The sequence below is a fragment of the Anarrhichthys ocellatus genome, unplaced genomic scaffold (assembly GCF_004355925.1).
Source record: "Anarrhichthys ocellatus isolate YVR2014 unplaced genomic scaffold, GSC_Weel_1.0 scaffold707, whole genome shotgun sequence".
Classification (NCBI taxonomy): Eukaryota; Metazoa; Chordata; class Actinopteri; order Perciformes; family Anarhichadidae; genus Anarrhichthys; species Anarrhichthys ocellatus.
This window is the reverse complement of record NW_022280681.1, coordinates 1-14,722: the sequence shown is the minus strand read 5'-3', so window position 1 is coordinate 14,722 and position 14,722 is coordinate 1. Positions and strand designations below refer to the sequence as shown.

Below are 14,722 nucleotides of genomic sequence, written 5' to 3'. Positions count from 1 at the left end.
CAAACAGTATCTAGAACAAAAGATTTTATTTTGTTTAGCCCTCCGAATGAACCAGAGAATTCACTTTAGGCATCGCACAATCACAGGTACGTACACAACTTATATCGGAACATTTTCTTGCTGTAGCCGTCTAAACTATCCGGCGCTCGCTCGCCACCGTGACATCGAGAGCCTCGACCACACCAGGAAAAGCAAGCGGCAAAACTCAACCGTTTCTTTTAATCCGAGACATAAAGTAGGCGGGACACTCGTGACAGCGACGCCACGCTGAACAGAAGGGATTAGCGTGGCCGTTACCGATAGGGTCCACTTTGTGTTCCGTGCTAATCCCTGCAGTGACCGTACAGCTTCAGCGTTACCGTAAAGGGTGATCTTTTTACCGGTACCTGAGAAGCACTGGTGTCAGATCACCGATGCACCGCAAAGTGCGATACCAACCTGGAGTCCACTTTGGGTGGTCGTGGTGGTCCAAAGAGTCGTGGTTGTGGTTTCCGTCCATCCGAGCGAACCCCCTCAATAAAGCCTCCTTTCGAACTGTATCCAAACCTATACAGTGTTTTACAAAAAAATATCCAGGGCTGGAAACTTTTTTTCCTTTTTTGGACAAGCATGAGAGAAAAACAAAAACAAAAAAAAATTACATTTTTTTAAACTTTTTTTTTTTTCCTTTTTAGATAAAACTACAATAGAATGGTCAAAAGATTTACAGTGATCTTTTGCTTCTTTTTAAGACAAAAAAGTTATGTACATCAACATTTACTGTACAGGTTTCTATTTGGGAGAAGAAAAAGAAATCAGCGTACAACAGAGGTATGTGTAGCAAGCGGGTCGATAAATGTTCTGGGCTGTTTTAAAACATGTTAACTTTGGGGGTAAGAAAAGAACAGAACAGCTCCTTTTCCATCTGCACTGTGTACACTTTTAAACACCGAGGGAGAAGAAGAGTAAAAAAAAAATAACGATTAGTTCTGGTGTCGGATATCTCCGTGACTGTTGTGTTCAAAGCCCTCTGGCTGCGAGTGTGACAGAGAGCGCCTCACAACATCACCTATCCACTGGCAAATCTGTACTCTAAAGATTTGAGGGTGAGGTTATCCATCCTGCTGCTTCACACTTGAGACAGACCGACCTGAAACACCCACCCCACCCCCCCGCCCCAAAGTCGTCTCCTCTGGTGTTTTTGACGTTACTGTGAAGCCCCCAACTCTACGCATGTATAAATCAGAGTCTGTGTTTGTGTGTTCAAGCTATGTGGATTCTGGCCTTTTCTGTTTCTTTCAGCCTTTTGGCCTGCTCCTCCAGAGAGGGGGAGTGGGCTCTCTTGGCAGTCGCTCCGTTCAGCGGGTCGGCCCCTCGGCTCACCAACGTGGGGATGGAGCTGCCGACGGGGGGCGCCGCCTGTTTGGAGGCCACGTGTTCTACGGGAAGAAAGAGGGACAAAAATAGTGGTTATCTTGCAAACCCGCCGTAAAGTTAGCGAGCGTCTGGTTGAGCGAGCCAAGTGCTAGGCTCTTGTTTGCTACCTGATGATTAAAGTGAATGGGGCTAGCCCCGAAGCTAACGACATCAAAGGGCTCAGGAACACTTAAGGTGGGCTGACCTTTAAGGTGGATCAACTAGTTTAATTTTCAATATTTGAACAGTTTATTATTATTACCCATACTGCAAACTATGCTCCGTTTGTGTCAGGAAAACAGTGTTGAGTGTTAACATGTCAGCGACAGCATGGTGTTGTACATTTAGTTTGTTATAGTCGGAGCGTGAGGAACATCTGATGAAAATCAAACATTTTCAAAGTCATTATTAGAACTGTAATTGTACGATTAAGTACTCGGTACCAGCAAGCACCCAAATGTGTCGGTGCACCCCTATGTTTTGACAAAAATGTATGTTAGTTTTATGTCAGTCACATTTTAGTCTCATTTCTGTCGCTTTTTCTTTCTCCGTCTTTGTTGTGACGTTCTTGAGACTAATTGACTCAAATACTGCTCACTGTCTCAGCTTAACTTTAGACAAGCAGCTAGAATGTCTTAATGCTTTAATCTTGCACTCATTCCTAACAAAAGCCTAGAAAAACAAAAAACAGCTAACTGAAAGTAACTAACTTTACACCGGATGCAGGTTAATGGTATGCGAATGGTAAATTTTTGTCTCGTTTGTGCTCACAGAAAAAAAAAAGGTCGTCAACAATTAGTTTTTAAGACTTGTTTCATCTCGGAGAAAAATAGCTTGTTAACAAATATTTGTCATGGTTTCACTTAACAAAAGTGTGATGAATTACCAGAAGTGATTGAGTGAATAAAAAGCGACTCAGCACGTACTTGAGCCGATGACTGGGATGGACATGCCCTTCTCTTCGCTGGCAGGAGGAGCGTCGGTGGTGACGGTGCCCTCAAACACTGGGGGCTTGGGAGGTGTGATGCTATAAATTCAATGAAAAACAGACGGGCAAAGAAATACAAAATTAAAACATTAGAAAGTAAAAAAACAAACATTCACAACAACCGTCTCTGGGAAACTAGTTGAGGGCTCACTTGTGGCGGTTGAGGGCCAGTTTAATGGAATTCTTCACGACGCGGCAGCTGTTGCTGGCCGGTAGAGGCGAGGAGGCGTCTGGCAGCTCCATGCTGGGAAGTCTCTGAGGAAGGAGAAAGCAACGTTATAGATCGATTTAATATAATTCATTTAGGAAATCCATGGATCCGTGTGCCACTTAAGCTGTGGAACAATGTAATGGCTTGATATAATTTAAAAGTGGCTAACAAAGTTTAGAGATGGTGTGCATATGACCCAGATATTGTCCTTTATAGATTAGATGCAAGTTTCTTGGAGACTCCATGAAGACTTTCCATTTATATCATTTTCTCTTTTTTTCTGCTCAACAGAACCCAAGTCCACCACGTAGAGAGAAGACGTTACCTGTGTTCTTGAGGTATCGATGGTTGGAATGGGCTTAGCCTTTGATCCAGGCAGTGGGGTCTAACGGTGGAGAGAGGAAAAATGTGCAAAGGTTAATCTTGCTTCGTCTGTCTGTACACGGTCACTAAAAGCAGCCGGGGTAAGTAACACCTACAGCACTGGGTTCTTCTCCATGTGTGCAGGAGTCAGAGGACGGTGGAAATGGCTCTTTAAATGCAGAGTCATCATTTGACACCACCTGCAGCAAAATAATTGTCAGTAATTTAATCTGCTGTTTTTATACCAAACACCAAATACATATATTCTCACACACACACACACACACACACACACACACACACACACACACACACTCCGGGTCTCCTCACCTCCGTCTCTTTGTGCCTCTTGGCCAGGTCCTCCTGTGTGGGCGAGTGCGGTCTCTTGGCAGGAGCGCCGTTGACCGGGTCCTCCAGGCCGTTGGGCTCCTCTCGGGGGCTGCAGGCGGCGTTGGGCTGCGCGTCGCCGGCCGGCCCCATGGCGACGGAGCTGCTGGCCGGCGGGGAGGCGGGTTTGGCTTTGACCACGGGCTCTTCAGGATCAGAGGGGGACGAAACGAGAAGAAATCGGATCTGGTTTATTTGTCTTTTGACATCCATTTAAGGGACATGCTTTCAACTCGGCATAGCCGTTTGTTCATTGATATTCTCTAGATTTGAAGAGTTTCTGATGTAATGTCCCATATAACAAAAGAGACATTATGTCATACGACTCTTTATGTAAATATTAAAATGTTTAACAGCCTATCCCAGAGTGTGTAATGGTCACTGGAAAATCAACTCACTGGAGCCAATGACAGGGATGGACATGCCCTGGTCTGTAGCTGCTGTAGCTGCTGTAGCTGCTGTAGCGCTGGCTGCTGGGGAGCCCTCTGTAAAAATCTGCTTGGGAGGGCTGATGCTGCAAAATACACAACACAAACATTCACTCAGCATCACATTGTGGATTTGAACCTGTTGTAAATAGTAATAATATCTGGCAAAAAAAGGATCTGCATTAGCATAGAACATCTGCATTTGACAGTAACAACATTAAAATGCATTTGGTGTGAATCACACCTGTCCTCTGTGTCGGACGCGGGCTTAGTGGGTTTGCTGGATGGGGAGGTAAAGGGAGTCCCTGAGTCCGTGTCTCTGGAGCTGTCCAGGTGACTGCTGTCCAGAGAGAGCCGCTTGGAGCTCCCCCCGTTGGAGCTGCGGTTCAACTCCGCTATGCTCTGCGGGGGAAAGAAACGCAGTGAGATACAATAAAAGAAGAAACGCATTAAGTCAATAACCATAGAAATGTTTCAAAAATGTATTCAGGCTTTGGTCCCGACATGCGCGGGATGACGTCTCACCCTCTTCTTCTTCTGCACCAGCTCAGGAGGAAGGTACTGATGGAGCTGTTTCTTCTTCACGTGTGTCGCTTCGATCTTCATCCCGTCCTTCAGCATGTTGATGTTGTTGGCTTGTCTGTACACTGCAGGGAACAACGTGACGTGTTCAGATCATCGACGACAGACACGAATACATAGAAACAGGTTTGACTTTCTTCTAGGCAGAGACCAAGTGGCTGCCGCATGGTTTGGATTCTTTGGAACGTTTAACATTTGAGTTTACCGATTCATTATTTTCAAGTGAGTTCGGCAATGTTTTGATATACTTGTGCATTTATAAAGCTGCCACTGTATGAATTTAACCTCATGTTTTGAGGCCATTTCATGACTTAGGCTCCTGCAGGTTGCCTCTCACATTATTAATAGCAGCTAGGAGTAGATTAAGAAATATCTATGCTATTCATAATAAAAAAGGTTGGACATATTGGAAAAAGTCAAGTGTATTTTCTCATATTTTCTTTAAAAAATGTAAGAGAAAAAGCTTTTTTTCTGCATTTATTTCAAAGGCGGTAAAACAAATGAGCCTGCCTTTTAGCCACTTCATATACTCGTAGTATATAGTAGAATAGTACATGTCCTGCAGCCCATTTCATCTTAAATGTTCTGACTAGAGAGAGATATGACCTACCAGTGTCTGTGAAGGACTGGATGTCGTACGTCAGGTCAATGTTCACACTCTCCGCGTTCTCCACTTTCTTGAAGATGATCCCAATGAACCACATGCACACAAAGTCGTTCCTGTCACAGAAACACACAAGGAGCCACGTGAAAACAATGAACATCACCATGTACAATATTGATGGTTAAAAAGCACCGCTCATAGAAAACTCTGCTGCACATCAATCAAGCGTTTCCTAAATTAAATTGCCAGCCAATCAACAGCAGCGGCAGCCTGCTAAAAACTTTCCTGAATGTTGCGGCTACAGTCTAGGGTAGAAGAGTAATGTATATCACTTGTCGGTCGGGAGGAGAGCTAGTTAGCGGTTAGCATCCGGTGGAAGTCCGGCGCTGTGTTTGACTTAAAGAGCTAACAGCTAACGGAGCTAAACACACAGCAGGACTGACAGTGTCTGTTTAGAGTGTTAAAGTGCAGACAGCGACACAATGAACATGCTGGTGTGAAGCCACGCCACATTTTAAACTAGTGCCATGTGTCTGCCTAATACTCAATGACAAGACATACGCAAACAATGACGTCATGACTCACTGACTTGCACTATCAGCATTAACACATGTCAACGGGCAACATGTTCCGAGTTCTCGACGACAAACAACAAAACCTAGAAAAGGTTTGATTGATTAGCAGGAGTTGCCCTCTACCACCGAGCTGTTCAAATGGATAAAGGTGAACTCACTCGTTGCGGTTCTCTTTGGACCCGGGGAAGGACTGTGGGTTGACGTGAGCCAGGGTGATGTACTCATTCCTCTCCAGGTTTCCCACCAGAACGCGGATCTTTGACTCCACCAGGCCGATCCTGAGGGAGAAAAAACATCAGCAGGTGTTTTCACAGAGTCACTGGTAATACAAGTCTATCTATTGCAGTAGAGTTTCACTCTTTACAGACTCTTACCATTCTAAGTGGTTTTCTTCTGTGGAAGCGCTGGCGGTCAGAACGATGTAATGCCTGCAGCACAGAGCAGAAAATCAGATGAAGAAGCTGGGCAGTGTTTCGATCCTCAACACTCTTGAATTCAATGTGCTACACAGAGGAACATTCTCTTCAACCAGTCACACCGGTGCTCAGGTAGTGCGACTCCAATGATGAAGCAGCAGCACCACCAACAGAACACGGCAGATGAAGTCAGTTGAGGTGCTTGTGTGGGAGGAACTTTCACAAACAATGAGTCGACCAAACTCCACTGACCACAGTAAGGATGAGTCAAATGTGCCCAAACCCCCCAAAAAAAGGAAAACAATTAGTTGGTCTGAAACTTGCATCATCCGGTTTTAGTTTCAACTGCACAAATGCAATCTCATGTCCCCATAACTTAACATGATACCGACTGACTTTCAAAACCACGGAACACAAAGGATCGAGACCGGCGGGCAACACCTACTTGTACTTTTGGAAAAAGTTGGGCGGCTCAAAGAGTTTGGACCATTCTGTCTTTCCCTGAAGAATCTCATCTGTGACGCTGAGGCCTGTTCATGCCAGACACATGGGACAAAGACGTTAGCAGGCTGAGGAATTACACTTCAAAGTTTTGACACTTTTGAAAAATGCAAAAGTTACCATAGCCTGTTGATAAGCTAGGTATGACCAGGAAGCAGGTGGACAGATATTTCATTTCATGCCATGTCTTTATTTACCGTATTTGAACTCCTCGCTCATGATGGTGCGCGTTGACGTGGAGACGTTGTACGTGGAGTTCTGCTGGGGGTAGGCGGGGGTGATGATGGGCATCAGGTGGTATCTGTCGGATGGGTTTACCTAAAAGGAAATAAAAACAAACACGGCAGAGGGACCACGACAGAAATGAGAGCCTTCACCAGCAAACTCAACCGGCCAAACTTTGTGTCGGGCAACTCCCCGCGCCCACATGAAACCAGAGGGCTCACAACACACACTGTACATCCCAACCCACTTTCCCTCATCTGCATTGTTTCCTCAAGTGATGCGGAGGAGGAGAAGTGAAGGAAACAAAATGTGAAATGAGACGTGCTCCTCTAAATCTTCATGTGAAGGGACTTGGCAGTTGCTGATGAAGGCTGGATCACCTTTCTGTGAGCCATGACAGAGCTTTAGCATCTTTTGTGTGTGCTAATCATTTTAGCTATTGCAGTTTAACATTCTCCAATGTAAAAGAAATATTACATGTGCACATTGAGCCGAAATATCAGCTGCTGGACAACACATGCAAGGCCGCATTTAAATGGTGTCCAGATCAGTCGAAACACAATTTAATGTCCAAGTATATTGCACATGTTTAGTTCATCTGTTTTACATTGTGTGTCAGCCAGTCTATGACTTTGTCCATGTCTGAAGTGTTACAAAAGGGGAGGAGTTATGTGAGAATACCTCACTACCTTTGGTGTGAAAATACAGACAGTACTCCGAACACCAGAGTACATTCTGTGCATGTAATCATTAGTTTCAGCTCTACATTTGGATTATGATGAGCATGTCTCATAGAAAACAGAAATACTATAAAGTAGCCTGAACATTCAGGAAATCTTCTGAAACTGAATCTATCGCTATACTTCAGACCCAACGCACGGCTTCTGTTGGCCGTGCTGTGACTGAACGAAAATGACACCAGGAGATAATTTAAATGTGTTTATTGCTGAAGGGACACAACAGACATGACACAGCAGTTTACAGCAGCTAGAAAGTTGGTTTTTCACTTCAGGCTAAAGACTAATTAGTCTGTGGTAAATAGATTTATGGTATTATTATGAAAAACAGTAAAAGCCCCTGGCCAAAGAAAGAATATTCATAAGAAAACCTGCAAGAGTGTGGAGAGGTGTCCTTAAATACTTACTGCAGTGTTTGACTGTGGTGATGTAAATATGGGATTTAAACACAAATGTCAGCTCTGTTTTGCACTTTAATAGCATTTTTACTAAAGGGGCAAGTCTGTCTGATTAAAAAAAAAAAAAAGAGAAAACAAAAAGGACGTCCACGTGGGAAGCCTTCCTTGCTCCAAGATGCTCTGGGGAAGCCTCCTCCGAGCAGAGGTAAGAGCATATGAACTCAAGATAGAAGACCCCAAATGTTCCAGGTCATGCGAGGACAAGAGGAATGAGGAGACATGAAATAGGAGAAAGACAAATGTACCTATACTCTTATCTAGTGAGCTTAATTTAAAAACAAACAAAAAAAAAAAAAAAAAAACCTCACAAACACAATTTAGCAGATCAACTCTGTGCAAATGGTGTTTCCTGTGTCTACACATAACATTAACATGTGGGAATGAACCACTGGTGTCATACTCACTCTGGGATCCCACACAGGTAAATTCAGATTACTGTCCTCGGGCTGTTTCAAGAGCACAGGATTCGGCCACTCCCTGTAGGACGGAAGAGACAAACCGTACTAAAATGTGTGAACTGGCTTCACACGAGGCAGTGAAATACTGCCATCATGTGGAACAGGATCAATATGACGCTGCAGGAGCTAAGCTAAACGCTCACCATTTGGAAAACACCAGGAAGAACTTGTGGACCAGCGTGGCGGCCACGGCGTTGGGGTAGAGCTGGCAGGTCCTGGCCACCAGCATGGCCCAAGACACTCCACCCAGGAAGCCCAGCATGTTGGAGTAGATCCCACGGCCTGCAGGAGGAGCACGTTACAGTAAGATATGAGCAGCACTAGACTGAGAGGACACCTGCAGGACGCGAGTAACCCCGTGGTATAATTTGGTAGCGTTACTTTTTATATATTACTTCTGAATATGACACAAGGATGCTGTAAAATCAGCCACAAAGCATCTTTTTACGCCGCTGGATGATGGAGAGCACTCCATCAGAAAAGCTCTTTAAAAATTGTTTCTATGGCAACATTATCACCACTCTAACCACCGCTGTATGATGGACTAGCATCGGCCCCGTCAGCATCTGTCTGGCCTACTATACATTAGTTTGACATCGTTTCTTCTTCATGAGCACCAACCAGAGGACGCTTGACTTCACACTTAGTATTGATGAGCATGTCAACGCTCGACCCGACAGCCGTGCATCAGGAACACGATCCTTCGTAGAGACGACGCATACGGCGATAAAAGCACTCACAAGCTATTATCTGTGTCCAGCTGGCCGATCTGCTCCCACAAACGGGCTCTAGGGACGTTAGGGATGTTCCCCGAAACCGGTTCTAAACGGGAACCGGTTCTAAATGAGTAAAATCCGGATTGCTGATAAGGTCCGGACTGCTATCCGTAACAGCAGCGTCTTAAAGCTCCTCTCTCCGTCTCTGTGCCCGTCGTTGCACAAGGAGCCGAGTCACGCCACACACACACACACACACACACACACACAGAACAAAAACATCCAAAGTGTTGATACATTTTACTCCAGTAGATGCTGAGAACTCTCGTTGTCACAAATGCAAAAAAACAACAAAGTAAGACCAGCACATTATCAAAACATTTGGCAAATAAGCAGAACAGAAATCTACTGTTTGGCGAGCAGCCGTGCATCCTCGTCCACTGCAGCTAACGTTAGCTAAGAAGAGGAGGTCAATAAATGAAAGCTAATCTCGGAGATAATTGTTTAGCTGCGAATGTATTTTAAAGATTGTGGAACTTTTTGTTTACGTACAAGAATAATAAAGCAATGTTGATTCTTTCCTTAATTGTCTTCAAGATAATAATGATCAAGAACCGATAAGAGTATCGATAAGGAACCGAAGCAGTATCGATAACATCCTAACGATACCCATCCCTAGTTTTGATGGTGTCTGTGTGACGTATAAAGCTCAGGATAGACAGACGTGGACAAAACAAGCTTCTACTCTCGGAGCAGCCGCAAAAAAGGGTGCAGCACTCTGAAGAAGATTTGAATCCACTTACGTTTCGCCCACAGTTTGATGGCTCTCAATGTGAGTCTGAAGTTTTCTTTGTTTGGCACCAGGTACAGAATTTCATCAGTCACTCGACAACCTGAGAGACAAAACATCAGAAACCTAAAGCGCTGCGAGAAAAGCGTTTCACTATTAAACTTAAGGCGACGATCTCCAGTAAGAGAGGGTTTAAGATTCAAGTGGCTCTCATACAAGCCGGTAAAGGTCACGCAGCGTACCGTTAAGGCTGCGGATACACCGAATGTCCAGGTTTCTCAGGATAGAGTCTCCCCTCAGGTCCAAGTTGTCTGGAATGGACTGTAAGGCCAGTCTGGCAAAAAGCAGGTCAATCTGCTCAGACGGAGACAGAAAAACAAGGGAAGAACCGATGAGTACAAGTGAGCTGTCTGGGAATGGCCAGCAGGTGCACCGCAGTACGGCTCAGTATGAGGAGCTTTTAAAAGGACTTTTTAATCAAGGAATGCAAACTACAAGTACCGAGGTTTCTTATTTAGGCAGACACAGGAACAGTAGTTATGATGATGCTCTTTTATATATTCTTTCCTGCTCTTTAGTGAACCTTTTCATGGACCTGAACTACAAACTGGACCACCAACATGTGTCATGAAGTTCCGACCTCGGCCTGAGAAAAACCTGTTTTAATCTGGACTCATTTTTTTGTTTAAAGTCGGATCAAAACCATCATTCTTTGCAAAGCTATTCAGCGACAGCTGAACAGAAGTAATCCTTACGATCAGTTAGGTGTCGCGATATAACGGTATTTAACTGTAATATTTAAAAACGAAATACTGATATATTAACAATACACATGACAATATTGTGTAAATAATCCAGTGCCTCTTAAATCATTTTATATACACTGCTATGGTTGGAGACACTCTGCCCACTCACTCACATTTGTATTTGAAGTGCAATGAATTTACCCAAAAAAAGAACAAAATGCACAAAAGACAGTTAAAAATGAATTTGGCTGACTGCATGTTTTTATTTTTATTTTCTATAAATATTGTAACAGATATTGTTAATATTTTGGCAATGATAAATGTGTAGTAAAAATCTGATATGGTGACAGTTTTAACAATGTCTATACTACAACACCTTTGTCCTTTAGTTATTGAATAGCCCTATATGTAGACAACACGCATCACTTGGATCTCAAAGGTACTTACCTCTATTCCGTCAAATTTGAATTTTATCACCGGTACGAAGGCATCCTCCACAGCCTTGAGAAAGCACCAAAAAGAGACAATATCAGCAACACATCTAAGAGGAGGCGAAGTCACATAGCTCGCTCACATCATGACGAAAAAGAGGTGAAAGTCTAGAGCTGCACAAAATAGTTTAAAGCTTCGTTCAGAACATTTTTGAATGTCTATTAATTCAAATTAAACCTGGCATTTCTGGCCAGTTGTAGAAAATCCAGCTACACTATTATTATTATTATGCTATTTGCAGCGGTGGCTTGTTTAGTCTAAAACATAACAATAACTCTGCACCATCTACTCCAAAAGTCACAAGGTATTGAAAACTGATGGCTGTAATAGTTTCCAAAACTCACAACATGTCTTGTCCAAAGACATATTCGGCTTCAATCCATTTGTGTATTTGACATTTCGTCAGAGACTCCTTCAGAATGTCATCTACAGCGATATTAAAGTATCTGCAGACAGCCGATTACAGATTACTTGAGCTATGGATGTCTTCAGAGAGCAGGCTTTTAATATTGAACCAAAGCATCCTCTTACAATACTCAATTAACACAGGGGTCCTCTCAGTAACATTTACCTTCCAATCAAAGTGCACCACCTCTATGCCTTTTTGGAAAACATCTGCAAGACTAGATTTACTCACAAGAAGTATACACTTCAACAAATAGCAGCTAATTTGATAATTCTATTTAAATATAATTTAGTGTCAAAACAAACATAACCTAAAGGGGGGAACAGACTTGTTCCATCATGTATATTGATGTTAATAAAGACACACACCGTGGGAAATTAAAATTAAAACAGCAGACTTGACAACAACACGGGCAATGCTCGTGGGTATTGCTCTCTGCTGAGAGTTACTTCATTAGAACTCCGCTATCTATTCAGCAAAAAATACTTCAGCCGTGTTATTGCTCTACTTCCCAAAACAGTAACCTCAGCTCGCCTAAACAATGACTTCTCACCCAGGAGCAGTGACGCAAGTGGTCTTGCATCGTTTTGATTTGACCGACCGATCTTTCAAACGGGGCCTTTCTTTACTGACACTTACCCTCAGGTCTTTGATCTCTTCGTGCTGTTTGAATTTCTCAAAGAAAGACGAGAAAAAGTCACTTCTCTCTACGTGGCGTGGGGCCACACACAAGGCATCGATATCAGCTCCTGGAAGAAACAGTTTCACTTTTAGCAGCGCGTTCTGGGTCAACAACCATGGGCAACAACTTCAATGATAATCTGATAAATTGCTGTGTTCAAGGCTTAAGAGAGTTCATGGAATAAAACATCACGATAATCAAGTAGAGCCGATACTTTTCACAATTGTCTTTGGCGACTGTCCAACTGATAATACCTGACCTGGCTTTGTACAGTCGCAGCCTGTAAACTGTTCACGGTTTAGATCGTCCTTTCTTCTGAACACTCACCAGTCACTCATCAGAACTCCAGTGAACCCTAACTAACTCCGCTAACCCCGGAAGTTAGCGTCGCACAACAAAAAGCCAAATGGGATTTTTGCATTAGCTTCTGGATTAATGCAGAGCATAAGCTCTGTGGCAAACACAAGTTTTAAATAATTACACATTTTGTTGGGCAAGATAATCTTCACAAATGAACAGCACTTTTATGATTTTTGAAGTGGGAATGCAATCGGTAAAAGAGGAACTTAAAAGCTAACAAACTACACCACGGTCACATGAGTGAGTAAAGGCGGACTAGTTGCTGCGATTACTTTTTGTAGTCCAAGTCTACATCCACACTCATACGGTTCTGTTTAAAACCGGGTTTTAAAGGGAAAACAATCTACAGCACCGTTGTCTAAACGATTTCCATCCATACGAGCACGCCTGAAAACGAACATCACTAAACGATTAAGACTATTCACAAACACCGGGCATGCGGGTGCCGGTGAGTATTATTGTTCTCTTTAATAATAATAAAAGGTTGTGCTTGATACTTAAGATCTACCTCCATATACACTCAGACTCAAAAAAGTTGTAGTTTTCAAACTTTGGGCGGCTGTAAGTCCCTGTTGCACTGGAGGGCATTTATGCTACTGTTCATTTATATTTTCTTTGAGGACTTCACAATAGTTGTGCAGAACAAAATAAGCATTAATAAGAAAAGGAAAGTCCTCCGTTTTGTATCCATCACCCTCCTCAAAGCTGCAAACCGTGACTTAAACCGTCCGCTCTGTAGGGCGGACAATGCCACTCGCTAATCTCTATAATAACAGCTGCTTCCTCCACATGTAGGCAGTAGTAACAGCTGATAGTATAAACAGTGTCTACGTCATCGTTTTCAAAAGGTCTGCATTTCCGCCCTCACTACGAGTCAACCCCGGAGATTTCAAATGAACACAGCGTCTGTAGCGTTTCCAAACCCCTCCATCTTTTGGGGGGGGGGGGGGTTCAAACTCTGGAGTAGTGTAGACGCCAAGTGTAAACGTAGCAAAACGATGAGTTTAAAAACCAAAATCAAAATTATCCATCCACTTTGAGACGAGCTAACCGGAATTATTAATATGACACTCTATTGGGACATGCTTCTTTCTCATAACATTTTAACATTGGATTTATCCAGAAGCGCAACAGGTTGGTAAACACAAAGCACTGAATATTCACCCGGTGACATATAGCTGATACCAATCAATGAAGAAAAAAGAATCACCACGAGCACCATTATCAATTTTACAGATTAGCTTGGAACATCCGTACTAATTCAGAGTCATGTAAAAACTGTATGATTTTTTTTTTTTTTTTTAAATACTTAAATTTACAATAATTTTGTTGCACAACAAATACAAAAGAAAACATAGCAATGCATTTTTCTGCTATGCATGTATTGTACTTTTTAACTAATTTTCATCGTCTCATTTGTTGTCTCCGACTGCATTCACACCAACACTCCAGTCTATAGCAGGCCAATGTTTACACAGCTTTCAGACCTCAAAACTAGTCTTTTCAAAAAGACTCAAAAGCAGGGGAACGCGACAATGCCAGCCTTGTGCTTTCGTGTAGTCAGGCTGACCTGTGCTTTTCAAAAACAACGAGATAGGCCCGCTTAGACGGGGTCGAGTGCAGTGTCGTAGAAATGTTCAGATACCTCTCTGGTCCTTTTCAATGCGGATATGAGCCAAGCACACAGTACATGGGACGGTGTCAATGTTTGAAGTTGATTTGATGTCACTGCAATGACTCAACATACCTTTTGTGTGCACTCCAAGTCTGTACGAACCAAATGTAAATATCTTGCCCCCGACGCAGCTTATAGCCGATGGTGGGAGGTTCTGAAGGGGAGACAAGTGAATATACAGTGAAATCAGTAGGTTTTTACTCCGTATGGCACAACACCACATAGCATCTGATTAGATAACCACCATTAATGACCGTTCAACACAACCCACCTTTAATTCACTGATCTCTGCGATCCATTCTTTCACAAAGTTATTCAACTTCCCGAGAACTGCAAGTCTGAAACGGAGATACAGCTTTTAGCGGGCGTTTCATTCACAGTACGGCCCTCTCATTAATCATACTGCGAAAATTAAAATGATAAATACACAACATTCACAAATTCAGTTGATTCAGTTAAATATTTGCATTCAAGCATCAGGGCATATACACACACACACACACACACACACACACACACACACACAC

The 14,722-nt window shown here is 43.1% G+C and overlaps 2 protein-coding genes across 2 annotated transcripts; both read right to left on the bottom strand.

The window, feature by feature from the left end:
• Window positions 1-6: 6 nt before the first annotated feature.
• Window positions 7-8,604, bottom strand: LOC116376919 (poly(A) polymerase gamma). Its single transcript, XM_031838423.1, has 16 exons — window positions 8,472-8,604; window positions 8,275-8,347; window positions 6,648-6,768; window positions 6,395-6,479; window positions 5,908-5,961; window positions 5,692-5,811; window positions 4,965-5,074; window positions 4,298-4,419; window positions 4,017-4,174; window positions 3,743-3,858; window positions 3,288-3,499; window positions 3,074-3,157; window positions 2,920-2,979; window positions 2,535-2,638; window positions 2,322-2,422; window positions 7-1,418 (listed from the first exon to the last, which is right to left on the bottom strand). The coding sequence occupies exons 1-16, from the start codon at window positions 8,588-8,590 to the stop codon at window positions 1,243-1,245; spliced, it is 1,815 nt and encodes a 604-aa protein (XP_031694283.1). The 5' UTR covers window positions 8,591-8,604; the 3' UTR covers window positions 7-1,242.
• A 1,172-nt stretch (window positions 8,605-9,776) lies between these two features.
• On the bottom strand, window positions 9,777-14,553 carry LOC116376920 (poly(A) polymerase type 3-like; the record flags this gene model as incomplete). The annotated part of the gene is made up of 6 exons (XM_031838424.1): window positions 9,777-9,937; window positions 10,077-10,188; window positions 11,028-11,081; window positions 12,118-12,227; window positions 14,268-14,349; window positions 14,467-14,553. Coding segments are annotated over 6 exons (597 nt in total), but the record flags the coding sequence as incomplete, so codon positions are not given.
• Window positions 14,554-14,722: the final 169 nt, after the last annotated feature.

Coding starts and splice junctions, on each gene's coding strand:
- LOC116376919 (XM_031838423.1), bottom strand. CDS start 8,590: ATGCTGGGCTTCCTGGGTGGAGTGTCTTGGGCCATGCTGGTGGCCAGG. Junction 3,859..4,016: donor GCGTCCGACACAGAGGACAG/GTGTGATTCACA, acceptor TGTATTTTGCAG/CATCAGCCCTCCCAAGCAGA. Junction 2,639..2,919: donor TCGATACCTCAAGAACACAG/GTAACGTCTTCT, acceptor CTCCTTCCTCAG/AGACTTCCCAGCATGGAGCT.